At 45.5% G+C, this 26,442-nt stretch overlaps 10 protein-coding genes across 10 annotated transcripts; 6 read left to right on the top strand and 4 right to left on the bottom strand.

The window, feature by feature from the left end:
- The first annotated feature begins 339 nt into the window (after window positions 1-339).
- LOC108094037 (rho GTPase-activating protein 21) lies at window positions 340-4,593 on the top strand. The gene is made up of 7 exons (XM_017194470.1): window positions 340-817; window positions 871-1,103; window positions 1,159-1,959; window positions 2,203-2,369; window positions 2,454-3,446; window positions 3,608-3,915; window positions 3,979-4,593. Exons 1-7 carry the CDS (start codon window positions 681-683, stop codon window positions 4,334-4,336), a joined length of 2,997 nt encoding a protein of 998 aa, XP_017049959.1. The 5' UTR covers window positions 340-680; the 3' UTR covers window positions 4,337-4,593.
- A 256-nt stretch (window positions 4,594-4,849) lies between these two features.
- LOC108093642 (protein PET100 homolog, mitochondrial) lies at window positions 4,850-5,349 on the top strand. The gene has a single exon (XM_017193801.2). It carries the CDS (start codon window positions 4,962-4,964, stop codon window positions 5,205-5,207), a length of 246 nt encoding a protein of 81 aa, XP_017049290.1. The 5' UTR covers window positions 4,850-4,961; the 3' UTR covers window positions 5,208-5,349.
- Window positions 5,350-7,022: 1,673 nt separating this feature from the next.
- LOC108094064 (facilitated trehalose transporter Tret1-2 homolog) lies at window positions 7,023-8,947 on the top strand. Its single transcript, XM_017194505.2, has 2 exons — window positions 7,023-7,795; window positions 8,146-8,947. The coding sequence occupies exons 1-2, from the start codon at window positions 7,094-7,096 to the stop codon at window positions 8,839-8,841; spliced, it is 1,398 nt and encodes a 465-aa protein (XP_017049994.1). The 5' UTR covers window positions 7,023-7,093; the 3' UTR covers window positions 8,842-8,947.
- A 584-nt stretch (window positions 8,948-9,531) lies between these two features.
- Window positions 9,532-16,401, top strand: LOC108093946 (endoribonuclease Dicer). The gene is made up of 8 exons (XM_017194342.2): window positions 9,532-9,929; window positions 9,992-10,122; window positions 10,200-10,377; window positions 10,855-11,165; window positions 11,221-11,923; window positions 12,024-12,581; window positions 12,638-12,812; window positions 12,874-16,401. The coding sequence occupies exons 1-8, from the start codon at window positions 9,897-9,899 to the stop codon at window positions 15,972-15,974; spliced, it is 5,190 nt and encodes a 1,729-aa protein (XP_017049831.1). The 5' UTR covers window positions 9,532-9,896; the 3' UTR covers window positions 15,975-16,401.
- Window positions 16,402-16,704: 303 nt separating this feature from the next.
- On the bottom strand, window positions 16,705-17,930 carry LOC108093947 (ras-related protein Rab-4B). The gene is made up of 4 exons (XM_017194343.2): window positions 17,665-17,930; window positions 17,515-17,595; window positions 17,115-17,447; window positions 16,705-17,051 (listed from the first exon to the last, which is right to left on the bottom strand). Exons 1-4 carry the CDS (start codon window positions 17,678-17,680, stop codon window positions 16,840-16,842), a joined length of 642 nt encoding a protein of 213 aa, XP_017049832.1. The 5' UTR covers window positions 17,681-17,930; the 3' UTR covers window positions 16,705-16,839.
- A 240-nt stretch (window positions 17,931-18,170) lies between these two features.
- On the bottom strand, window positions 18,171-18,620 carry LOC108094013. The gene is made up of 2 exons (XM_017194440.2): window positions 18,407-18,620; window positions 18,171-18,342 (listed from the first exon to the last, which is right to left on the bottom strand). Exons 1-2 carry the CDS (start codon window positions 18,515-18,517, stop codon window positions 18,244-18,246), a joined length of 210 nt encoding a protein of 69 aa, XP_017049929.1. The 5' UTR covers window positions 18,518-18,620; the 3' UTR covers window positions 18,171-18,243.
- A 20-nt stretch (window positions 18,621-18,640) lies between these two features.
- LOC108094014 (cytochrome b-c1 complex subunit 10) lies at window positions 18,641-19,114 on the top strand. Its single transcript, XM_017194441.2, has 2 exons — window positions 18,641-18,776; window positions 18,895-19,114. The coding sequence occupies exons 1-2, from the start codon at window positions 18,724-18,726 to the stop codon at window positions 19,013-19,015; spliced, it is 174 nt and encodes a 57-aa protein (XP_017049930.1). The 5' UTR covers window positions 18,641-18,723; the 3' UTR covers window positions 19,016-19,114.
- Window positions 19,099-22,785, bottom strand: LOC108094012 (E3 ubiquitin-protein ligase SH3RF1). Its single transcript, XM_017194439.2, is given in 8 exon segments — window positions 19,099-19,584; window positions 19,645-19,938; window positions 20,001-20,180; window positions 20,244-21,873; window positions 22,023-22,055; window positions 22,058-22,130; window positions 22,193-22,426; window positions 22,768-22,785. Coding segments are annotated over 7 exon segments (2,499 nt in total). The 5' UTR covers window positions 22,307-22,426; window positions 22,768-22,785; the 3' UTR covers window positions 19,099-19,409.
- Window positions 22,786-22,922: 137 nt separating this feature from the next.
- On the top strand, window positions 22,923-25,508 carry LOC108093968 (nucleolar GTP-binding protein 2). The gene is given in 4 exon segments (XM_017194374.2): window positions 22,923-23,063; window positions 23,065-23,250; window positions 23,551-24,229; window positions 24,290-25,508. Coding segments are annotated over 4 exon segments (2,025 nt in total). The 5' UTR covers window positions 22,923-23,039; the 3' UTR covers window positions 25,426-25,508.
- Window positions 25,430-26,391, bottom strand: LOC108093969 (PSME3-interacting protein). Its single transcript, XM_017194375.2, has 3 exons — window positions 26,182-26,391; window positions 25,961-26,121; window positions 25,430-25,898 (listed from the first exon to the last, which is right to left on the bottom strand). Exons 1-3 carry the CDS (start codon window positions 26,375-26,377, stop codon window positions 25,506-25,508), a joined length of 750 nt encoding a protein of 249 aa, XP_017049864.1. The 5' UTR covers window positions 26,378-26,391; the 3' UTR covers window positions 25,430-25,505.
- Window positions 26,392-26,442: the final 51 nt, after the last annotated feature.

Raw genomic sequence — 26,442 nt, 5'->3', positions numbered from 1 at the left:
CTGGCAGCGTTGGGAAGTAAAATTGTAAGCTTTCATAAACTTTTAAAATAAATTGTTTTAATTAAAAAAAAATTATATCTCTGGATTTATTTTAAACAAGAAATTACAAGATATTTTTGGGTAACTGTTGAGGAGTTCAAAACTCAGTACGTCGGCAACGCTCTAGATTCTTTTTAAATCATTCTCACAGATGAAGGATTCCTACTCAAAAACAGTAGGGATCCATTATATCTAAAGGTTACAAAACTTCTAAATATTACACGAAAACCTGATAAGGTTTAAATTATTTAAACTAGCGTGCTACCGGATCAGCGCTCAAAAAGAAGTTCATAATTTGGCTCTTTAGCCGCGGTCACACTGGTTCGGTAGCGTCTCGTTTAATTTTCAATTTTAGCAGTTAAAAATTAGTGTGATATGTGACAAATGCAGACATTTCTGTTCAAGCAACAAACCTTTATCAAAAATACACTTCTTAATACAAAATCAATAGAAGTAGCAAAGAAAGAAGTAGCCTCTGGTTTTACTGAACGAAATTGTCATTGTCCTTACCGACGTTGTTGTTGTTTTTACTGTATCCGCTTACAGTTGTTCTTGTTGTTGTGGTTGCTCGTAGATACATATACACAGTGTTTACTCGATAGTCTCAACAGACTCACATCTGGAAAAATAAGGAAACCACAATGGACACGGACAATGTAAATTTAAATGATTTCAGAGATCGCGATTTAGCCTCGCGCATGCGTCGATGCAATTATGAAAAGTACAAATCCCTGGTGCGCATGCACTTGTCCTTTGAATTGGAGCTGAACACGGATGAGTATGTAGAATGATGTCGCTATATTGCTCTATGTTAAAGTATATCTTGTTCAGGTTCGACCTTCCCTGCCATGAAATTATTTACGAGGAGAAGGGCAAGATGAAGAAGTGGAATCGGCTGTCCAAGAAACATCGGTTGGGTCATGGAGGAGCTGCCACATCATGTGCAGCCGGCTCAGGCAGCAAATCCGTGGGAAATAGTCCCACAGAGACACTGCAACAGCAAATTGATCCAGGATTTCTGATGCATCTGCAAGAGCTCAAGGAGTTTCTCATGCTAGAGAAAAGTAAGAAATCCAGGGGGATTTAAAAAAAGCTGTATTAATTCGTATATCCTTGCAGACCTTACCCAGGAGGGGCTCTTCCGGAAAGCTGGCGCTGTATCCCGACAAAACGAGCTTAGGATGCACATACAGCACGACAAACCACTTAATTTAGAACTGGCTGGTTTCTCAGCCCATGATTGCGCCACCGTTTTCAAAGGGTTTCTCTCTGAGCTCCCAGAACCTTTGCTTACGGATGCCCACTATCCGGCTCATCTTCAAATAGCCCCGCTTTGCCAGGCGCTCAATGGGCAGGTGATGGCCGCCGCCGAACGTCAACAGCACCTGCTCAACTCTGTGCAGCTGCTGCTCCTTCTCCTGCCCGAAGAACACCGCGAACTCCTGCAACACATCATCGAAATGTTGCATGCCGTGGCCCAGCACGAGAAAAGTAACAAGATGAGCGCCGAGAACTTGGCCACTTTGTTCACACCGCATTTAATATGCCCCAGACAACTGCCACCCGAGGTGCTACACTACCAGGCGAAGAAGATGTCTAGCATAGTCACGTACATGATCGTGCGCGGTCTGGACATTTTTGAGGTGCCTGGCAAGCTGTCCACGGACATCCGGGCGTACTTTCTCGAGCGCAAACGAAAGAAAACAATGTCGCCGGAACAAACGCTCGACGAGTCCATCTCGGACATCTCGACGGTCAACACGGTGTACACTTTCGTAGATCGAGCCGCTACTGCTGCGGCCACCAATACGAACAACACCGACACGGAGCTGGCTCAGCTTTATGCCCATATACAGAGCATGCCGGAATCCTCTAAGAAGCGGCGACTGATTAAGCAGTTTAACAAGCAAAACGGGCAGGGTAATTTATTGTATAGTTGTTAAAGAGCTTTTAAACCCACAAAATCTGGGTTGTATGACTTAAACTGCTAGTTATAACCAAATTGACTGGTTATAGCTGGCATGAGTACTTCAGTTCAGTTACATAATTTAAGCTACGTAAACCACTAAATCTACATTCACTTTTCTTTTCGAAAAGGTCCAAGTTTTAAATGCCATATTCCTAATTGCATTTTATTTCTTACTTATTTTTATTTTTGATCAGGCACCCCGTTGCAGTTGGTGGTTATGAATCGGCTTAAAAACAATGAGGCCACTCGAAGTGCAAAGTCCTTGGGCGATTCTATTAAGAAGCACATTTTTCACAAGAGTCTCATGTCACGCACACCGAAGAGAGTGCCGCCCAGCTTCCATTTAGCTGGAGGATCCGAGGTAAGTTGTGGTTTGTGGTTGTATATGCTTCTTTGTTTGTTGACTAACCGCATGCCTTCTCATCCATCGCATGACCTTCGCCAGACGCCCAACATGTCGCATGTGAAGCCCCCGAAAATGCGGGTGCTTTTCCAGAGTCCCACGCCACCAACACCCACCTCATCGACCATAACCAGCGTCACACTGGCACCTAACCCTCGGCATCAGCTTAAAAAATCCATCTCATCCGCCTCCCTTAAGATCGAGACCTCGTCATCGGACAGCAGCTCCAGCGCGGCAAGCGGTAGTATCTCTGCTCCAGTGAGTCGCCAGCAGTCAAAGGAATCGCCTTCCAGCAATGGAGCTGCTGTTCCCGACCAGGATCTGGACGAGATTGATGCCGATTGCTGCGTGACACCTTTAAAGATCATGTCAGCAGTTGCCAAACAGCTCATCGACAAGAAAAGCGTTGCTTGGGACGAGCACCGCCTGCTGGAGATCGAGGAGTACTCGAATCCCTCCACGCCAGTCCAACAATCGTCGCGCTACAAGTCGGAACCTAATCTCTCGAGTATCCTGCCGCAGGTGGACGCGGAGGAAGAGAACGACGGGGCACTCACGCCCATCGTGGAGGGCCGCACCACGATGGCAGCAAGTGGCAGCCACATGGGCAGATCGATAACACGCAAGTTAATGAAAGGCGTCAGCATGGGCAACCTCAAATTTCCGTTTAGCACACCTGAGACGACCAAGAGACTAGTGCGGAGTGTTTCGGCTACGCTGAGAAGGCGGCCCAGTGGTGAAGAGGTCAAAAACTGTCTCTTGGCTGCGGATGCCCCGCTGCTGGAGAATGTGGATGACAGCGATGAAGAGGTGGAACATAACGATGATGTGGACGAGGAGGACGATGATACGTTGTCGGAGAACAATGGCAGCTCTAATGAACTCCCCGCTATGAGCCTCGGCTATCAGCAGATTCTGCAGAGCAGCGTGTACCGCAACATGGATCTCATCACAAGTACTCCCGCTCTACACATGGGCCGGCGTTCAATGTCGCCCATAACGAAATCCACTCAACGCATGCCCAAAGCAATGCAGGTGAGAAAATTACATTGTTTGCACGATAACACCGTAAATAATCAACCAGCAATTTTGCCCTAGAAAGTGTAGTTCTAATGTCAAGTTGGTGCTATCTCCCTTTTCAACTTAAGTATACCTTCTTTCTTTAATAATCACACAATTATTGTTTACCCTTCTAGGAATCTATTATGACTCCCCGCTCTCGAAAACCCGTAATGCTCCTGACCGCCTTGGCTGGCAATGGAGACAAGCAGCTGAATCTCAGCTTCGCCGAGCAGGAGGAACAGGATTCCATTGGTGGCACACCCATCAAGCAACGGGACCCGCCATCGCTGCATAGCGAGGATGCTACTTCACTGGGCGGATATGCGGATATCCTGGGGCAGCAGCAGAGCTTTGCTTTCTTTAACTCCAGACAGCGAACGACCAGCAGCAGCACCAGCAACGAGGACACTAAAACCTCAAATGCCCTATCCAGCGATTTTAAGTGAGCATCGAAGAGTAGATTTTCTTGGCATTGATTTTTACATTCCGTTTGGTTAATTTCCAGGGAATATTTGCTTACCCGCAGCGTGCTTACAGCCAGTCCGGCGGACTTGTCATTTGCCAGTCGCTCAGATGATTTTGGTGGAGCTAGCACCACGCAGGATATTGACGACCTGGACGAGTCAGATTTAAGTCCCAGCCTACTTTATTGCCTAGATGGAAATGAGCCGACCTTGGCCTCACCATTTGGTAACAGCAATGGGCGGAAAAGATCTGCAGGTACGCCATTGAAGTCTGGCCTTATTCCTAACGACGATGCGGATAATAAGGAGAACATCGAGAATCTGCAGGAGGAGCACTCGCGCACTAAAAAACTGTTAATTACTTCTTCCGAGGAGTATCCGGGCGAAACGGCTCTATAGCTTTAAATTGAACTAATGCACAAATATGTAGTGTTTTCATAATCTAACGTTAAAACCGTTGTACGGTTTTAAAAATTATATTTCATCAAAATGTTTAAGAAAAAGATAGCTTCCGTGAGAAAATGTTTTCGCTATGACACGTTCTTTTGTTTTAACTTGGCCGCGTTCAACAATTTTAGTTTAAGATCTTTCATTTTAAATGCATGTCTCAAAAATCTCTATAAATAGATATATAATTATATATAATCGGAAAGTAAGCGCGGTGTTTGATTGCATGGATTATTTGTGTAATAAAGTTGGTGGGGGGTTACTGATAAAGTAGTAGAACAACATTTCAAGTGTGCGATAGTGTACATGTAAATACATATGTATATGTAATATACTTATATTACTGCGCATTTTCAATGTGAAAGGGAAGGATTTTCATCAGGTAGTATTTATATTTAAAAAGTTGTTTCGAAATAATTGGGAAATTATACAACACAGGTTTTGTTTCCCTTAAAACACTAGGCAACTCTAGCAACAGCTGATTTTTGTTGATAGTTTTAAGGAAAACAAAAAGTATTTCTCAAGAAATTCAGCTTTTTCATATTTTAAAGCGCAAACAGTGACCAAAAGCAACAAAATGGGTACCTGGGTGCTGGAGGTGGCCAAAATGGGCATGTACATGGCCTTCCCGGTGACGCTTTTCCACCTGTTCAACCAGCCAGAATATTTCGAAGAGTGGGTAACCAAGAAGAAGCGGGAACTTTATCCGCCGGAGAGCAAGAGCCACCACGAGGAACTGCAGCGGGCGATAAGAGAGCATCACGCCCAACACGACGCCAAATTGATGCGCGCCATGGAGGAAGCGGAGGCCAGGAAGAAGTAGAGGATTTGCAATCAGCCTTCCGGATAATCCCTCGTTATATAACCGAGGGCATGCAAACAACAACCTATGCTCCGGATAGGGGATGACTAACTGCTCTGTAACCACGTAATAAAGACTTTTATTTCATCGAATAACAAGAGGATTCGATAAGTGTTTACGACTGTAAATCATCAGGAAATAACGATGATGTCGCTCCAGGGGATACTTGAAATGCATTCGGAGTCCATGGCCACTGGCGAAAACAAGTCGATAGCAAGCCAAGAGCACTTGGTGTGGGGATAGGCCGATAAGACCCATTACATCAATATATACATGTACATGGTTGCAGCTCTAAACAACACGCAGGCAGGGCTACTTGAAAATGGGTTATTTTACCGAATCCTATCACCCGGTAATCGCTTATCTACAGCCGAGCCCGCTCTTCACTCCCACTCCCCCATCCGCATATCAGAGGAGTCCTCGACTCCGTGAGCCATCAATGAGAATTCAGCTGATAGCGATAGCGCCGCTTGACCGCCAGGTGACCGCCGTCACAGGTATTTTGGCCATTTGTCACGGTTTGGGGTCCAATCTGGATCAACGCAATGGAGGATTGCTCTACATGTGTTTTCGGCGTGATGGGATGCGATGTCGGTTTGCGGCAGAGATTAGATCAACCCCGGGCGATTTACGCTTATTCAATTATTTCGTAGGTTCTGTCTCCGTCATTATCTACTTTTCACACGGCAGCTTCGAACCAATTGTGCAGTAAATAACAAAATACCGGAAATGTATGACTTAATCAAGCCGAACATTTCGTACTCTCTGTGGGTGGGATTTATTCATGAGTTCAAGTTTTATATTGCTTCTGGGCAATGTAGATTAAATCAATATCGATAATAACTTTTCAATAAATTATTAGAAAAATCGCTGATTGAAGATTGAAGAATTTTTGCAATCAGATTTTTGAACACTATTTTGTTTAATTGTTTTTTTAAGATTACAATTAAGCTAACGATCAATTTGTCATCATAAATAAACATTTTTGTATCAATGACTTCAAAGATTTTTGTTTACATCGTTTCTAATCTTATTGCTGAAAGTTTCTTATGTGTAGTAATCGAACCTAGGTATTCAGAGCAATTTAAATAGTTGAATAAACCCAGTGTTAACTCTGTATTTGACACGCAATAGAAAATTAATATAGAATGCTTAGACAAACAATTGCTAATACATTATGTTAACATGACTAGTTTTTACATAACTATGTCATACTCTTGACTCCTTCATATTATAATTAGATGTTATTTCAATACTCATTAATAAATTTTAGTTGATCTAATAAATATAGAAGCCGAGTGACCAATAAACTTGAAATGTAACTTAGATTTCAAAAGCAATTCACAATCTCACAAATAAAAGAAAAAACCTTTTACTGAAGAATTGCGTGAGGGGACTCCCAAGACCACTTTGATTCTCAAAAAACCAAACTTCAAGTTCAAGCCGAAGGGCTAGTGGACATACCCCGCAGGGCAAAATCGGGGAATTGTTATAGAAGCACTTGATTACTCTTATAACGACGTGTGTTGTCAGCGAAGGCGGGCGTTTAATTAGCTGCTTTGGCTTTTAACTGATTTTGGGCGATTTCTATGACGCTGTGCCTCTACCCCCACTTCCTTCTCCACCTTAACCACCTATCACCTGGCGTTGAGGAACTATAGGGAACTGATTTACGACTACAACTTGCGGTGCTTGACTTCTCGGTCGACGGCGCTGCTTTGGTTATCGCATGAAAAGCGATTTTTCCAGCGAAATAACGGTCGCGTGTCGAATTCAGTTTATTCCTAGCGATCGAGAAGAGAGCACCTAAAGTAGAAGTAGTTCCATCGCAACATAGAGCATCAATCATGTCCAAGGGATCGGTATTGCCGCAGTATATTGCCGGCTTGTCGGCCAGCTTCGGTGCCCTCTGCATGGGCGCCTCCATCGGATGGTCCTCGCCCGTCGAGAACATGATCACGGTGAACGAGGACTATGGGTTCCCCATAACTTCCAGTCAATTCGGATGGGTGTCCTCGCTTCTGACCCTTGGCGCCACGGTGGTCTGCATTCCCATCGGTTTCGCTATCGATTGGATTGGCAGGCGACCCACAATGTTGGCCCTGATCCCGCCCTATATGGTCGGCTGGGTGCTCATGCTGTTCGCCAACAATGTAACCATGCTATACTTCGGCCGCTTCATCCTGGGCATGTGCGGAGGAGCCTTTTGCGTCACTGCTCCCATGTACTGCACCGAGATCTGCACGACGGCCTTAAGAGGCACGATCGGCGCCTTCTTCCAGCTACTGATTGTGTCGGGTGTGTTCTACGGCTATTTGGTGGGCGCCTTCCTGCCGCTGCTGACCATCAACATCCTGTGCGCCATCCTCCCCCTGATCTTCGCCACAGTGCACTTCTTCATGCCGGAGTCCCCCGTTTACTTGGCCATGAAGGGTCGCAACGAGGATACCGCCAAGGCATTGCGCTGGCTGCGTGGCAAGAACGCCGACATCGATGACGAGCTAAAGGAAATCTTTGAGGAGTCCCAGAGGCAGAGTGATTTGCCGAAGGTTTGTAGATTCCTAAACCACAAATTATATTATATATGTATATTCTTGATGAGTATCACCATATAGTTGATTTAGTTTTAGTTTTAAGCAAAGAAATCTTTTAGTTGAAACAAAACGTTTAATATAGAATGGGCTTGGATCACCTAGCTTTAGATATCGTCGTGGATTTTAGCTTACAAGCAGCATATTTGAGACATGTTTTGAAAATTAAATGGAAACCATCGGAAAAATGAATGATAGATTGAGATAGACATTTTAACAATTAGAGATATGCAATGTCAAATTTATTACCAACGGTCGACCAAATCATATATTTAGCTTGCATAAGTTTAAAGGTTTTTTAATTTCAGGTTAACATTTTGGCTGCTCTTCGCCGTCCCATCGTTTTGAAAGGACTGGGTATAGCTGTGCTGCTTCAGGTGTTCCAACAGTGGACGGGTATCAACGCTATTCTATTTTACTCTACCTCCATATTCGAGGATACCGGCTCTGGTCTAAGTGGCACCGACGCAACTCTAATCATCGGATTCGCCCAAGTCAGTAGCACACTAGTGGGCGTGGCCATTGTCGATAAGGCCGGTCGGCGGATCCTGCTTATAATCTCCGGCTTCTTGATGGCCATAACCACCGCCTTGATGGGAGTCTACTTCCAACTGAGCGAGAGTAACCCCGGCTCGATGGACAACTACGGCTGGCTGCCCATCAGCAGCATCTGCATCTTCATCGTCTTCTTCTCGATCGGATTCGGCCCAGTTCCGTGGCTGATGAATGCAGAACTCTTCTCGGAAGACGTGAAGAGTGTGGCGGGTTCGATTGCCGGTACCAGCAACTGGTTGTCGGCCTTCATGGTCACGTTGCTCTTCCCGATCCTCAAGGAAGCGATCGGTCCAGGACCCACCTTCTGGATTTTCACCGCGATCGCCGTAATCGCCTTCCTTTACTCGCTGTTCTTCGTGCCGGAGACCAAAGGCAAGTCGATAATCGAAGTCCAGCACATGTTGTCCGGAGGAAAGGTCGACAAGAGCGCTGAAAAGAACGAAACGTGAATTTACGTTAGTTAGTCTTAGGTAAGCCAATAAGAAAATTGTGTAATAATTATTTGTGTAAGAACTGAGTATCATTATCAATAAAGTCAAACACTTCCAAATTAAAGGCATTGGTTTTTTTGGGAAAACGATCTGATAACATTATTAATACATATATTTTCAATAAATTGTATTTCTTCATAAAAACAATGATCAATATTGAGACCAAGGACAAGACTTTTATCGAAATCCAGCACTTGTTGTCCGGCGGAGGAGATCGCAAACGTATATTTGCGTTAATTTGTCTTATTAAAGATACCTTTGTTCCTGTTCTGTTAAGGCCACCACTTACATCTTAACTGCAGAAGCATTATATTTATTAATATTGTAAAATATTTTCAATTAGATAAAAATGTATTCGAATTAAAAAATATTTGGGTTAGAGTCCAAAAGTACGCAAGTAAACAAATTATATATAAATTCATAACCAACTCCAAGCTAATTTACTTTTGCACTTGTTTTATAATTTTCTTTTCTGTAACTATTTATATTTGTGGTTTAGCTGATAAAAGTTTAAAACCGTTAAAGTATTTCGCGTTGAACAGTGTGACCAGTTCGATACATAACAGAAGTTATTGAAAATAAAACTTAAGCGACACAGTTTGTTATAACTGGCCACTCTGCCGCCGGCAGTTCTTTGTGTTTTTTTGACATATCACATTAGCTATCATCTTAATTTTGTAGTTCTTATTTTCAAGAAGTGATACTTTAAATAAAAATTACGATCGCGCAAGGTTTATTGTCAAGTGAAAAGCAGGGAAAGGCAGTGCAAAACATTTTCTTATGTTAGTTCAGGGTGCTGCCACTTTACTGCAAAGCTTTAACATTAAAATCGCATAAACAAAACCGGTGAATCCCAAGATATCAAACTGGCATAATCGTCTTTATTGCATTGTCGATTTCACCACGTCAGCATAATCTGTCCAGGCGTCAGACTAAGAAAAGGCTTTTAGAGCGCATTTATTAAACAATTTTTTTTTTTTTTTTTTGTACGGCTAAAACGAATTTTTTTAACCATGAATCAAAACATTGATGATCCGGAAATAAAGGTGAGATTCTTTACACCAGAACAGAGTTTTAATCCCCAAATAAACGGAAAACTACCGGACAGGCTCGAGATTATCAACTGCGACTCGTAGATTGCATTACCAAGCACAATGGCATCATTTACTTGCCCACGGGATCCGGGAAAACCTTCGTGGCCATTCTGGCACTTAAGCGATTCTCGCAGGACTTGGACAAGTGAGTTGCCCAGTTAGATTCATTCATAGACATTCATATATAAATAAAGCTGCATGCGCTTTGTGAACAATTCCCAGAACGATCGAAAATGGTGGAAAGCGTGCGCTGTTTATGTGCAACACCGTGGAATTGGCTCGTCAACAGGCTGTGTTCGCCAAGCGGTATACGAATTTAAAAGTCGGATTCTATGTAGGCGAACAGGGCGTAGACGAGTGGACACGCGGCCAGTGGTCCGATGAGATTCAAAACAATCAAGTGAGTATCTTGTACTTAAGGAGTCTGCCTTTTCCTATGGGACGTATGACGTGTCCCTAAGAATTGATTTCTTCTTATAGTCACGTACGGAATTTGTACATACACATATATACACATACATACATAAGGGATCGCCACTGGACCCTGATTCACCACTTCAAGTGGTCTAGCTTACAAAGCGTTGCCGGTCCTAATGCCCTCAGCAGTTTAATGTTACAGAGTCAGCGTTTTCATATCCACAGGGAATCGGGTTTCGCTAAGTATTGGAATACATTTTACTGCTGATAATAAGGTATCATTTTTGGCACCTACTTTCAAATAATTTTTTTTTATAGAAAAGGGATTCTAAAAATTTTATAAACAAATTATTGAAAGTTTCCTCAAATCTTTGGTTTTGTTTATATTAAAAAATATAGATATTTAAGTAAAGACATAGCTTAAACACTCGACTTATCTTAAACAATTCAATTTACATAGGTTCTGGTGGGCACGGCCCAGGTAATCTTGGATCTTTTCACCCAGCGACACCTGGAGTTGAGCTGCGTAAGCATCGTGATCATTGACGAGTGTCATCATGGAACTGGAAATCATCCGTATCGTGAGTTCATGCGTCTCTTTCTTTGCGTGGGCCAGAATATGCGCTTGCCGCGAGTGGTGGGGCTCACCGGAGTTTTGATCAAAGGAAATGAGATAAAGAATGTTGCGAAAAAACTAAAGGAACTGGAGACCACGTTTAGAGGGAACATCATTACCGTATCAGACACCAAGGAGATGGAAAACATAATGCTGTATGCAATGCAGGACTTTTCTGTGAAAACCCCTTTAATGAGCTATTGCTTTCAGATACTCGACAAAGCCCAAGGAGTTTCTGCTTCCGTACCCTAGTCAGACCCAGGCCTTTTCGATCACTGAGTCTATACGGTCGCAGATTGCCAAGTTCTTTGCGACCTTGGACCTAATGGACATTGGCGTTCAGCCTGTGCGGAGGTCGAAGTCCTTGCAAAACCAACGAGACCCACAAAAGAAAAGTTTCGTTAAGCAGCTTTTCAACGATTTTGTGTTCCAGCTGCAGGATTACGGCATCTACGCGGCCTCCATAGCCATCGTATCGCTGATTGTCGAGTTTGAGATAAAGAAGCGCCAGGCAGAGACGCTTAGCCTAAAGCTAATGCACAGAACGGCTCTCACGCTGTGCGAAAGCATTCGGCACTTGCTGGTGCAGAAGCTGCGGGACATGGTAGACGATGACGCAGATCCCGATGAAAAGGCGAACACGGAGGAGACCATCTTAAACTTCTCAACGCCGAAGGTGCAGCAATTTTTGCATTACCTTAAGAAAACCTTTGCCCACAAGGATCCGAAGGATATCTGTTGTCTGGTTTTTGTCGAACGCCGTTACACATGCAAGTGCATCTATGGCCTGCTGCTGAACTTTATTGAGGCCACTCCCGAGCTGCGGAATGTTCTTACTCCGCAGTTTATGGTGGGCCGCAACTCAATATCCCCGGACTTCGAGAGCGTCCTGGATCGGAACAGGACAAAATCGGTATGTGTGTCAGAAGACAGCTAGGGAAGAGAACGGCCGTTCTTCCAACCTTTTAATATGAATAATAATTGAACCAAAAACAAATCTCTCTTTTCTAAAGGCCATTCAGCAATTCCGAGACGGCAACGCCAATCTAATGGTTTGTTCAAGCGTTCTGGAGGAGGGCATCGATGTGCAGGCCTGCAACTATGTACTGATCCTTGATCCGCTCAAAACATTCAACATGTACGTGCAAACGAAGGGCCGGGCTCGTTCAAAGGAAGCCAGCTTCGTGATGTTTGTCTCCGAGCTGGACAAAATTAAGGTGTCAAAGCAAATCCTTGAGTATCGCGAAGCCCACGCCGAGATTGCCGCGTATCTAAACACTCGCGTTCTAGAGCGATCTGAGCCGGAATTATTCGAAATCAAAGAACACTTCCAGGACCTTATTCCGCCTTTCGTCAACGAACACGGTGCCGTTTTGATGGCTAGCAATGCTTTAATTCTGCTCCATCGGTACTGCCAATCCATGCCCACAGATGCCTTCGGCTTTGTGATTCCCTGGATTAATTTGTTGGACGAAGACGCCACTAAGGCACTGTTTGGTTACTCTGCAAGAGAAAAGAAAGTGATTTCCATCAGACTGCCACTGAATTCCAGGCTAAAAGAAACGATTTACGTAAGAAAAGATTGACGATGTTGACAGCCTAAGACTAATTGTTTTTATTATTACAGAGTGATCCTATGGGTTGTGTTAAGTCCGCCAAACTATCGGCCGCCTTCAAGGCAGTTAAGCAACTCTACTACTTGCGTGAGCTCAACGAGAGATTCCTGCCCATAACGCTTAAAGAGCGGGTGGCGGAAATTGCTAATGTCCACTTTGAGCACTGGAAGAAATACGGCGACGATGGTGGGTCCCCATGAAAAGCACATATTCAATTCAATAACCAACACAAATTTTATATCTCTAGTGACTGGGAAAGAGAGGGACGATGTGGTCAAGGATCGCACCTACAAGACCGACTGTCCTGCGGAGTTCTTTGACGCACGTCCCCGAGTGGGCGAAGTTTGCTACGCCTATGAGATCTTCTTGGAGCCGCAGTTCGAGCGGAATGACTATACAGAGCACATGTTTACTAACCTTCAGACGACCAGAAACTGCGCTCTGCTGCTGCGAAACAAGCTTCCCCTCCTAGCGGAGATGCCGCTGTTCACCCATCAAGGTAAACTCCATGTCCGTGTAGCTGAGGAACCGCTGGAAGTGGTTATCCAGAATGCTGACCAGTTGGAACTGCTCCATCACTTTCACGGTACAGTGTTCCGCGATCTTTTAAAGGTGTGGCATCCGTTTTTCGTACTGGATCGTCGCAGCAAGGAGAACTCTTACTTGGTTGTCCCTCTCATTGCTGCTGAGAATCAGCGGAAGGGCATCGACTGGCCGCTGGTAAGCAAGTTCCAGAGATTGCCCCAAGTCCAAAGGTCAAGTGTGGCACAGCGGAAACTGCAACCAGCTCCTCGGCCCGAGGACTTTGAGGGCAAGATCGTGACCCAGTGGTATGCCAACTACGAGTCCAAGCGCATGCTGGTTACTAAGGTGCACCGGGACCTCACTCCGTTCAGCTTGATGGAGAAGAGCCAACAGGACAAGACTTACTACGAATTTACGATGTCCAAGTACAGCAACCATATCGTCGACGTCGTGCATAAAGATCAATTTCTGATAGAGGTCAGGGAGCTGACAGAGCAGCTCAACTTCTACGTCCAGCAGCGAACTAAAACTTCCGTGCAGAGCAAGGCCAGAGCCAAAGTGGTCCTAATTCCGGAGCTGTGCTTCAACTTCGAGTTCCCTGGCGACCTCTGGTTGAAGCTGATCTTCCTGCCTAGCATTCTGCGCCGAATGCACTTCCTTCTCCACGCAGAGAGCCTGCGAAAGCGGTTTAATGCCTATTTGGGACTGCAGCAGCTTGCCTTGAATGGAGCAGACTACAGGCCCAAACCTTTGGAAATCGATTGGTCGTTGAAAAGGAATGTCGACCCTTTGGGAAATGCCATAGGCACTGAGGAGCTTGAAGAGCCGCGTTCCCTTTTGGAACCGCTGCCGACAAAGTCCGTGGAGACGGCCATGGCCAACCTCCACATTGCTGATTTCGAGAATCCGTGGCAGCAGTACATGGAGCCGGTGGATATATCGCGCAAAATCATGGGCGCATATCAAGTAGAGGTTGACTACTACTACAAGTTCATAGCCGGGCAAGTGTCTCGCCTGGACAAGATGGAGATCGAGGATAAGGAGTACTGGGCAGAGACTCAGTTTAAAATGCCCAAAGGAAATATCTATGGGAGTAGAAGTCCAGCCAAGTCGAAAATAGACCTACCAGCGCTGATGCCAGCGAGTCCGACTTCTTCTGGAAAGGCGAACCGCCTGTCTATCCTGCAGAAAAGCGTTTCGAATCAGTACATATCGGCCGCGGAGCAGGGTGAACTTCTGGCTGCCATCACTTCGTCGGGCAGCGCTGATGTGTACGACATGGAGCGCCTGGAGATGCTGGGCGACTCTTTTCTCAAACTGAGTGCCACACTTTACTTGGCAAACAAGTATCCCGACTGGAACGAGGGCACCCTCACGCAGGTCAAGTCCAAGCTTGTCTCAAACCGGAATCTGCTGTACTGCCTCAGTGATACGGACATACCCAGGAAGATTAGCACCACGCTTTTTACACCGAGATACACATGGATACCACCCAGCATTAGTTTACCCCACAATGTACTGGCCTTGTGGCACGAAAAGCCGGGCTTGGCCCAGCTGGTTGGTCCGCATAATCTGCGTGATCTGGCGCTTAGCGACGAGGAATCGTTGGTCGAGAGTAACTGCAGCACTCCTAACTTTCAGCACTTCGTAGAGGGCTGCCAATTGAATTCACATACCCATCATGCCGCCTCCGACTTTTCCGCCGAGGTCAATTTCTGCGTGGGTCGGGTAAAGATTGCCGACAAGGTTGTTGCTGATACTTTGGAGGCGCTTCTTGGCGTGATCGTGAAGAACTACGGACTTCAGCACGGTTTTCGGATGCTGGAATACTTTAACATTTGCAGGCCAGACGTTGACAAGCCGCTCACCCAGTTGCTGGACCTCAGTTTGGGCGGCGCCAAGATGCGGGCGAACGTGAGCACAACGGAAATCGATGGCTTTCTCATAAATCACAGTCACCTGGAGGAGAATCTGGGCTACACGTTCAGGGATCGGGGATACCTGCTGCAGGCGCTCACTCATCCGTCATACCCCACAAATCGGATCACTGGCTGCTACCAGGAACTGGAGTTCATAGGCGACGCCATACTAGACTTTCTAATCTCCGCTTATATTTTCGAGAACAACACTAAAATGAATCCCGGAGCCCTTACTGATCTGCGATCCGCTTTGGTCAATAATACGACTCTGGCCTGTATTTGCGTGCGGCATAGACTGCACTTCTTTATTCTGGCGGAGAACGCGATGCTCTCCGAATCGATTTCTAAGTTTGTGCAGTTCCAGGAGAGCCAGGGACACAGGGTCACCAATCATGTGCGCATTCTGCTTGAAGAAGCCGACGTGCACCTCACTCAGCTGGACTTGGATGACGAGCTAGAGATGTTGGAACTGAAGGAGAAACTGAGTGCCATTCCCAACGGCAAAAAGCCAGACGCCCCGCCCAAGGGTGATTTCAACATGTCGACAAACGTGGATGTTCCAAAGGCCCTGGGCGATGTTTTAGAGGCTTTGATTGCCGCTGTTTACCTGGATTGCAGGGATCTGGAGCGAACCTGGGAAGTAATCTTCAACCTTTTCGAGCCGGAGCTGCAAGAGTTTACGCGTAACGTGCCCATCAATCCCATCCGCCAGCTTACAGAGCATAAGCTCGCCAACCCAGTTTTTAGTACGCCCATCGTCGACCAGGATAAAGTGATGATCAGTTGTGAGTTCACTTGCATGGAGAAGTCGATCAAAGTTTACGGATTCGGCAGCAATAAGAATCAGGCCAAGTTGGCTGCTGCCAAGCACGCGCTTCAGAAGTTAAGTAAATGCGATGCCTAGGCTGATCTTCCCACACGGCTGTCTTTTTCCTTTAACCTCGAAAGAATTTATTCGTAACTGCATGCCTTTTGTTGTCCAGCTTCGAAAAAAATTCTCTCGATGTTAAAAGGAAAGGCGGCTTAAAGTAATAATTATATGCCTAGTCGCAGAAATCATTTTAATAACAAAATAATTATGCGAGAACAAAGAGCTGTGTATCCGACCCTATAACGGATCAAAATTTTATTGGTTGCTATTGCTCAGACTGTTCAAGAAGGCTCTCTAAAAAAACAAATTTTAATTTGCTAAGAGCAAAAAAAAAATTTAAAAATACCAATAACTCAAAGTTCTTAATGCATGCACTTTTGTACTGTTACTAGAAATTAAATATTTTTGTATACCCCCAAGCCTTAAAAATATTATAAATAAATTTGGAATTAAAATCGTTTTTTTAGTTTTTGCGTTTTTATTTATCGCGTGCATGCTTGAGTTAGATTTACAATCGACGTCGTCAACGACGGAACGCCACTTATTTACAATAAAAATGCAGAGTGCATTCTCCTCACCTCTCGATCCGACTCATGTGCCATACATATTTCGTTGTTCGAGGGCTTCTCGTGCTTTACGAATTACAAATTATAGTAAGTAACATTTTGGGAATAAATCCGAAATCATAGGCAATTAAAAAGGTTAAGTTATTTTAAAACGAACCGTAGCGCATTAGGCTTTCATTTGGAATGATTAATCTATCAAGACAAAATACAAACTAAAACAAAGGGGACACACACAAGTAAAACTAAGGGGAATACGAGTGCGCATTCCGGTTTGAGATAAAATAGAGATAAATTTGCTCTCCTAACCGTACGTAGTACACGGTACAAGAGGATTAAACGCGGCATGTGCAATCCGGTTTGTTAATGCTACGCTGTCGCGTCTGTAAGTTGCGCAGAGCTGCCCCGCCGTACTGAATGCCGCTGCCAATGCGCTCGGGATCCAGCTCCCCGGTCTCAATCTTTGCCAGGATGGTCTTAGAGCACTTAAGAAAAGCCTCTTCCACGTTTTCGCCCGTCTTGGCACTCGTCTCCAGGAAGATTAGCTCTACGAATTGGTAAAACGGGATTGAAGAAAAAGATTTTGAAGTAATGAACAGTGTAAACAGACCGTTCTCCTGAGCAAATGTGCTGGCCTCCAGAAAGGTCACATCCCGCGCCTCCTCCAAGTCCTTTTTGTTGCCCACTAAGAGGATCACAATGTTTGGACTGGCGAGGGTGCGCGCATCATTCAGCCAGTTTGTCAAGGCATTAAACGAGTCCCGCGAAGTGGCATCGTACACCAGGAGAGCTCCGGCAGCTCCTCGGTAGTACGATCGCGTCACCGAGCGAAATCTCTCCTGTCCAGCCGTATCCCATATTTGCAGCTTGACCGATTTTCCGCCGACATTCACAATTCGTGAGCCAAACTCTACGCCAATCGTGTGCGAACTGTCGTCTTTGACTAATAGGTAAATATTGCATTAAAACCTTTAAGGATTGGCTTTCACCAGTTTTGACTACCGACTTACACTTGCTCTCGATGAAGTGATGCAACAGACAACTTTTGCCACTGCCAGCACTGCCAATTATCAGGAACTTGAATAGGTAATCTGGGTAAGTACCCAGCACCGGAATTAATTAGTAACAGTCATTAATTAGTAAGTTGTGTGATGACAAACCGTATGTTTCCGACATTGTTTTTGTTTCTCTTCTGCGTAGTTGTCTCCTTTGGTTGCTCTAGTTTCTGGTCTATTTTCGGGACTGTCAAATTGCTGGTGCAGATTGGCACGAGGGTGTGCGCCGGACTCGATGGAAAGAGCTCAAACCCGACGTTAAATACGTTATTTTAACCAATTATCAAACAAAAATTGTATTAAATTCTTTAACTTGCTGTTTAGTGAGAGAGTAAGAGGCAACGCTTAAAATACCACGAACACGTGGGTGTGACCAGCTTGGGATAAAATAAATTTTACTGCAATTTTCCATTTGATTACTTTTAAATCATCCCAATAACTAAAAATTTATATCAGTTCAGAATATTAAAAAGCGTAATTTATTATTTATGATCCTTGCGAGATATTTAATAAATGGAGGATTTAGAAAACATAATATGGTTAATAAAAAATATAATACAAAGTTAAATAATACAATTTAGTTGCTTTAAATCATAGTGACTATAAATAAATCCTCCTATTATTTGCTTTTATTTCGTATATGTACATATGTACAATTTGAATACATGATAAGGCTTTGATATTCTAAGAATCCTTTTGTTTTTCCGGCATGTATTCCTGATAGCAATTAATCGGGTCCTTGGCCGTATAGACTGAGTAGGCCAGTTTACTGCCCTTGAAGTTCTATCAAATTGAAAGTAAAAAATTACTTTAAATTGGTTGTTCTGATAAGAACCAAATGCCCTACCTTCATATCGCCAGATATTAGGGTCCACAAGAAAACGAAAACAGCCGGTATTACTGTACACAGGATAAACAGCTCGAATGTGTTAAGTTCGCCAAAAACGGAAACTTTCATATTGATTTTTGTAATTTTAAGTAGTTTTTAGCCAAATGTTTTTATGACAAATTGTTGCTCTCACGTAGGCAATACAGAGTTGTCACCTTTCTATCTAAAGTTTGTCTTAATTTAGCGTCATACTGCTGTGGTAATATTTAGGGCATTCGAATAGTTTCAACCCGTTGCGAATCTTTTGCTGCGAGAAAAGTAATAATCGACAAAAAATGGCTTTTCGCATACCTTTTGGCAAGAAGCACGCTGAGATCGCGAGTTCCTTGTAAGTATTGTATATTGTGCCCTTTCCTCCAAAAATGATTTACGGGGTTTCCGGTTTCCTAGCATACAAAACACATTGCATAACCAACAAGAACTTAACCAGTCTATTTCATTTCTAGCATCCGATCTGGAGCTGGATTTGGTGGAGCTGCTGGCCTGGCGGTGCTTTACTACACCGACTGGAAGCTTGTGCTGCAGTACGTCCCCATCTACGGATCCAAGTTCGACAAGAGCGAGTAATTCCTCCGACTGCCGTAGTCCAAACCACTGTTAGCCTCGATGTTTTGCTTGGTGAATAAAATAAGTTAAAAAAAACTCCAGGCTTATTACTCAAAATCCTATATTACAAATAACTTCGTAGCGGGCACAGGAATCGGTTAGATGGTTTATCTAGCTAACTAATTGCTAGAACTTAAGTAACTTTTTCTTAAGACTTGTTTAGCCTATTTTGATTAGGGATCGTATAAAAGTACGAAGAGCGGACTGCCTAATCGAATGCAAGAGTACAATTTCTTTTTTTTTTTAAGTAGGAGATGGCGAAATGGAAGCCCGTATCGACCGGCGATTGAATCAATTTTGACAAATATGTTATTTTAAATTTCGTAAAATAAATTCCATTTTGTCTGAAGGCCACCTAGGAATCGGGTTCAACGAAGGAGGCGGGAAACAGTCCGGTTTTGTGAGTGCGGGCATGCGTGCCCTTGTACCAGCCATTCTTCTGCTTGCGTTGCACATATATGATGTCGCCCAAATGCAGCTCCAGTTCGATGTCGCTGTTCGGTGGATAGGGCACGATGCAACGGAAGCGACTGCAATAACAGAACATATAAACTAAAACCTTAAAACCACATGTAGGTCTAAAAACCTACCTTTCCCTGGTGCAGTAAGCCGACTTAGTTGTGGCACTGGCCTTAATGGCTGCCTCGGTGATCACATTGCTACTGGGACTCAACACATGGCCAGCGTCCAGACTGTGCGACTTTCGATGGCTTGGTGCAATGATCATGTTAGCATGCAACTGGGACTGAGGTCCTCCTCCAGGGAGCGCTAGCTGCTGTCCACCTGTATAGATAACTGGGGCCACCGAAGAGGCAGGTGGCGGAGGTGACGCGGTGTTGCTGTACATGCTCCGAAATGTGGCTGCATCCAAAGATTGCCTTGCGCTGCGTTTAAACACCAAAGGTAAGTCAAGATTGTCTGTTGCGTAAAACAAGGGTTAACTAACCAAATTAATTGAGGCCGATCTTTATTGCCTTTGACACGTTGCGATCCGTACGAAACACTGCTATTTGTGGGGCCAGGCATTTGTTTGAACAAAAACTGCTGCTGTTGGGGCGCTGCCTTCGTTGTTGGAGTTTCATTAGTTAATTGGCTGTGCTGCAGTTGACTGGGGCACGAACCGGATCTACAGATAAAATAAACCAATTTGAAAGCTTTTCTTAAAGTTTATAAACTACATTCACCTCACCTCACATGCACTGGGTGTAATTTAGCTGCTGGTTCAGTAGTGGTTTCCACACTAATTTCCTTGCAACCTTGCTGAAGCGGTGCCCCCGGGGATTTGGAGCGGGTTTTCATATGGGTTAAGCGCCGCATAAGACCCACTGCTCCCGAAGAACTGCTGCTTGTGGCATTGCCACTTTCTGGTTTCGGTTCCGACTTTCTGCTAAAAAGCGTCTCCACTGGCTTAGTCCAGACGGAACAACTGGTGGTTATGGCGGTGGTCTGCTGTTGGCGGGGCGGCAAATCAGGTGGCTGCATGGGTAGCATGTTGGTGAGCCGGACATCTGAGGCAACTTGCTGCTGATGTGGGTTCGTCTGCTGGGCATCTGAGCTTTGGGGAACATATTTCCACTGGTGCATCAACTGCTGCTGGTCGCGGGTGCGCAATGGCGTTAAATAGTTGCCCGGAAACACTCCGGCAATATCCAACCAGTTCTTGCCTTTGAACCAACCGTCTACACATCGTTCGGTCACTATGTAAACGCATCCCTTCTTCAACTCTAGCTCATCTGTTTGGCGTGGTTTATACGGGAACAGAGCCAAGTACCCCCAGGGCAGATTCGGTGGCATCTGCTGCTGAACATTTGTTTTGAGAACCCGGGAAGTTTGCATGACTGACGCCGGCTTGGGAGCCGCCGTATTGGTCATCTCCAAGCGGCTCAATTCGTTCGGCAAACTTAAAATCTCGGCCGAATGACGATTGGTCTGCAGCAAACTTAAAGGAGCGCCTCCTCCCAGCAAAGCATTCAGTGAGTGCCGTTTTTCCTTGGCTCCTTTGTCCCGAAAACGAACAGACGCCGATCCAGACGCTACCACATGCTGAGGAGTGTTTGGCAGCGACGACTGGTGATTTGGACTGCAATTGTTGGAGCTGGACGTGGAGCTGGAGTTACTGCTCGCCGGCGTGGTGCTCGAGGATCCCGAACTGGACTCCGTGACTACGGTGGGATCAATAACAGGAACCGGTGGAAGAGCCCGCTGCCCCTGTTGCTGCGGCAGATGGCACTGTGAAAGGTTAATGACCCCGCTATCCAGCAACTTCTTCGCCGCTGCATTCAGCTCTACAAAAGCTATAGGAAAGATTCCAATGGTTTGGCCTATGCGACCTTCTGCCCAATTGTGATCCACGCGGCGCATGACATGGATTACGGTGCTCTTTTTGAACTCCAAACAGCCCTCTTCGTCGTTGGGCCCCATCTTAAAGTCGTACATGGCGATGCACTGTGGCATGGGCAGCGGTACCGACACCTTAACGTAGTTGATAGGGAAGGTGCCCTCTTGGCCATTCGCCTGGCCCAAAAACCAGTTGTTGTCAATGCGATGCTTAAGCAATATGAGATCTCCCTTCTTGAACTTCAGATCACTGGCTTCGCTGGAGGCGAAGTCGAAGAGAGCATAGGCGTGGGGAAGTAGAAAACGGCGCTGTCTGTGCCGGGCTGGCTGCTGGGAATTCTGAAGTGGTTGCTGCTGAAGGATTTGGTTGGCAGACGAGGCCGTGGACTCCACTGAAGACTTAGCTTGTGGCTTCTCCGGCTGCGATTCGACCTCCTCGCCCTTTCCGTCAACTTTTCCAGCTGCTGCCGTTTGTTTCATGCCTTTGAAAATAAGTGAGAAGGGAATTGAAGTTCTATATCTAATGCATTCCATTGCTAACAGCACTCAGCCCCACTCATAAGCTGAGCATTTCAGCTTTTGGAGCGTAGGCTGCTGTGCCAGTTAAAACTTGCGTGGGCGGTGTCGTTACCTTCCAAGATTCGCATTAGCAAGACGTTCGGGGAAGCTCATCGATTTTGCAAGAAACCAAGATGCGACATTCTGGACAGCGTAGCTTATGCTGGCTGGCCACAATGTCCTAAGACAAACAAAACATTATTAACATCAGTATGAAGGGAATAAACTACTGGTATTACACACCTGCAAGCACTTGCGGCAGAAGGTGTGCTGGCATGGAAGCACTTTCGAAGTGGTGTCCAATCGCTCTAGGCACACAGAGCACTCCAACAGGTCGTTCAGTGTATGCTCGTCCATCTCGCAAGCGCAAAAGTGCAACTTTCAAGGATGGTCACTATTTGAATTTCGTGCAGGGCCACATTCCAAAACACACACACATGCAGGCGCTGGCACACGCATACGCAATTTCAAGTCAGGCTTGGGAAATATATATTACTTTAACAGTAATCACTACGTAACTAAACACTACGGGTCGTTTTAAATGACCTGATTCACATTATTAGTTTGTGGAGACAAGCAGATCCTAATTCGTTAACTATTAAGGCTTATTAAGTGCAGCCGAAGCTCGTGGCTAAGCGGATATGTATGCACACGGATATAAACCAGCTTGCTTCTTGAACACAGTTCGGGTCACACGAATACACCCATCTAAGACAGGCTTACTGCTTGATATTGCTAAGCACTTTGAAAAAACACGTGATATTCCTTATAATTTAATACTAGTATTATCTTTTTTAAGAGCAATTCGTTTTTACAACCTTTTAGTCAGTATTAATATTAACAATCCAAATTTTAAAGCTGTAGTTAAACTTATTTTATATGGTGTTGTGATTTAAGTGTGCCCAGTCCTGGTAGTAGAGATTTTTTGCGACCGCATTTTCAATCAGTGTTGCAAAGTAAAGCCAAACAGTGCTGTGCAACGGTCGATCCCTTTGTTTTTCTTGTTTAAACCAAACACGTGTGTTTTGGTTTGAACGTTTCGAAAAAAATTTTTATTGTTATTCGTAGACCACGGCATATTTGAAACACCATGCCAAAGGTACGCAGCACCCCGGGGGAAGCCCCGGACGCAGGGATTTAACCACTCCAACCACTCGATGAATCCGGAGCGCCCAAAAAGTGGCCTCAAGGGAGTCGCACACCCCCGCACCAAGGGGACAATAAAGCGGCTGCAGATGTACCGCAACTTCAAGGCTAAGCGCGACCGCACTGGAAAGATCCTTACTCCTGCCCCTTTCCAGGTGAGTTCTGGTGTCAGACATCTTAACAATAGCTTAGAGTGAGATATTCATACCTTATTTTTGGTGTCAACCAAATGGGTTGTTGATAACAGAAGGATTATGTATTTGAACATTTATTTAAAATCTGAACCAAAAATATTAATATAAATAAATACACCTCCTAAAATACCAAGATATCAAAATTCCAGAAGTGAGTTTAAAATGTTAGTAAGAGATTGTGTTTAAAAAATTAAAGGTTTGCTCAAGAGGGTAAAATAGGAGTTGATAATTAAAACTAATCTTAATTGTATGTTATTTCAGGGGCGCCTGCCGGCTGGAACGATGGCCCGAGTAGAGCCCACGCCCAAGTGGTTCAGCAATTCCCGAGTCATCTCGCAAACGGCACTGCAGAAGTTTCAGGACGAGATTGGCAAAGCTGTTAAGGATCCCTATCAAGTGATCATGAAGCCTTCCCAGCTACCAGTTACGCTGCTTAATGAAGCGGCCAAGTACAAAAGGGTGCACCTTCTGGACACCGAAAGCTTTGACAGCACCTTTGGGCCAAAAAAGCAGCGCAAGCGGGTCAGCCTGAAAGTGCGAGACCTAGAGGATCTGAGCAAGGCGGCGGATGATCAGGCCGATAAGTACGATTCGGCCAAAGATTTGGATCTGATCCGGGAGGACACGGGCGAGAAGAAGGCCGTACGGGATTGGGTCTTTGGTGCTGGCCAGAGCAAGCGAATCTGGAACGAGTTGCACAAGGTTGTGGATGCGTCCGATGTACTGCTCCAGGTCCTGGATGCCCGTGATCCAATGGGTACCCGTTCAAAGTACATTGAAGAGTTCCTGCGCAAAGAAAAGCCACACAAGCATCTGTTCTTTATCCTGAACAAGGTGGATTTGGTGCCGGTGTGGGTCACCCAGCGTTGGGTGGCCATCCTGAGTGCCGAGTATCCCACCATAGCGTTCCATGCATCCCTGCAACATCCCTTTGGAAAGGGTAAGTTTGTGAGAATATTAATTTTGAATGCAATTGATAACAGTCCCTCTTTACTCTTAGGTGCTCTAATCAACCTGTTCCGTCAGTTGGGCAAACTTCATTTGGATAAGAAGCAGATCAGCGTGGGTTTCATTGGGTATCCCAATGTCGGTAAATCATCGGTCATTAATGCCCTACGCTCTAAGAAGGTATGTAAAGTAGCTCCCATTGCGGGAGAGACAAAGGTGTGGCAGTATATTACCCTGATGAAGCGCATCTTCCTGATCGATTGTCCCGGCGTGGTGTACCCCACCGCGGAAACGGACACCGAAAAGGTGCTGAAGGGCGTTGTTCGCGTGGAACTGGTCACCAATCCCGAGGACTATGTCGATTCCTTGCTAAAGCGCGTGCGTCACGAATATATCGCGAAAAACTACAAAATAGATAATTGGAACACATCCACACACTTCCTGGAGCAGCTTGCCCAGAAGACCGGCAAGTTGTTAAAGGGTGGCGAGCCAGATGTAACGGTCACAGCCCGTATGGTGCTTAACGATTGGCAGCGTGGCAAGCTGCCCTTCTATGTTCCTCCTGAAGGTTTTGCCACTCCCAAGTCACAGGAGGGTAAACAAGAGGAAGAAGTGGCCGCGGATCCCAACGAAGATGCCAAATCTGAGGCACCCACCTTTGTAAGCGAATCCGTGAAAAAGGCACGCGAGTTTAAGCAAATTCAGGACTTCCGAAAGATTCGCGTTGGTCTCGAGTACGAGCAGCAGGATGTAAGGGAGCTAGACCACATAGACCTTGAGTTGCTAGAACAGCAGAAGGCTGAGCGCGCGGCCAAGAAGAAGGCCCGTCTCCACAAACTCGGCGAAGAAGAGGAGGACTCGAGCGATGGGGCGGATGAGTTTTACTCTGAGGACGAGTACGACGAGGACTTGCAGCGTGTTGTGCATAAGAAGGCGAAGGCGAAGAAGACGCAGCAACTGGCCATTACATCGTCTGGTAAATTCCGAGTAGCCAAAACTCAACCGGGAGATTCGGACGTTGCCGGCAGCTCCGATGACGATGGACCCAGCACCTCAAAGGCTCCTCGATTGACGGCCAAGCAGAAACGCTCACTGGAGCGCAGCCAAAAACGCAAAAAGATCGGTAGCAACTTCTACGAGACAACGAACGTGAAAAACCGCAATCGGAACAAGAAGAAGGATGCGTAAGACGTTTCGTTTACACTCTAGGCTATATTCTCTTGCAAGGAAAGAAACTACATATTAAGAATCCAAATAAAAAGCTGACCCTACTCGGTGCATTGCTTCTTCTTGGGTATTTTCCGGCCACACAGATCGGTCTTGCTGCATAGGTCTGGTTCTTCCTCGTCCGTGCTGGCCTCTGAGTCACTGGACTCTGTGTAGGAACCGATGCCTGGCAGTACAGCAATGCATTTTAAGGCTCCCTGGTCGTACTTGTTTGTGGTTAGCGTAGTGTTCGTTGTCTTGACCGGCGACTCCTTGACAGCCTCCTCCGCGGTTGTTTGGGGCACCTCACCCTCCGCATTCTTGGCTACTTTGCTGGTGGTAGGCTGTTCTCCATTCTTTCGCTTGATGCCCTGGCCAAGTAACGACTTTTGGGTGCTGCGCCCGGCAGACGCTCCACCGGACTTTGCTGTGGTCTTCAGCTCCGCTTGCAGCTTCTGGGGGTTTCCGAATTTTCGCTTTGTATTGAATTTTAAACCTAATAGTTTGTCATCCTTACCTTGTCTACACTCTCCTCCTGCAACTTCTCCACGCGATTCCGAAAGTCCTCGAGCTCAAGCTCCTCATCGCGCATTTGTTGGCGCTCCGCGTTCATTTTGTGGGCATCTACAAGCTCCAAGAAATGGACCTCATCGTCGTCCAGACCGCGAATGAGGTTTTCTGTATATGCAATGCGTATATTAGATCAGGGCTTTGGTAATGGTACATTTTAGGACATACTAAGCTTGTGAGCCTCTTCGTACTCCATGTCTTTTTTGTCCTTATTTTGTTTAAGGCGTTCGTACAAGGACCGTCCGTCGTAGGGTTCCTCGGGTCGTTCCAGTGGATCTTCAGGTTGACGTACACGCTCCCATTCCTCCTGACGTCTCTGCCGCTGCTCAGCGGCCTCAGCTTCAGTCACAAACCCCGAACTCATGGTTTATTTCTCGTAAAATTGCTCTATTGTACACTTCACAAATCTGTCAGTGCTGGCAAACGATG

This window comes from Drosophila ficusphila, unplaced genomic scaffold, assembly GCF_018152265.1.
Source record: "Drosophila ficusphila isolate 14025-0441.05 unplaced genomic scaffold, ASM1815226v1 contig_414, whole genome shotgun sequence".
NCBI lineage: Eukaryota > Metazoa > Arthropoda > Insecta > Diptera > Drosophilidae > Drosophila > Drosophila ficusphila.
The sequence above is the reverse complement of the archived record's forward strand: the minus strand, read 5'-3'. Positions and strand labels throughout refer to the sequence as shown.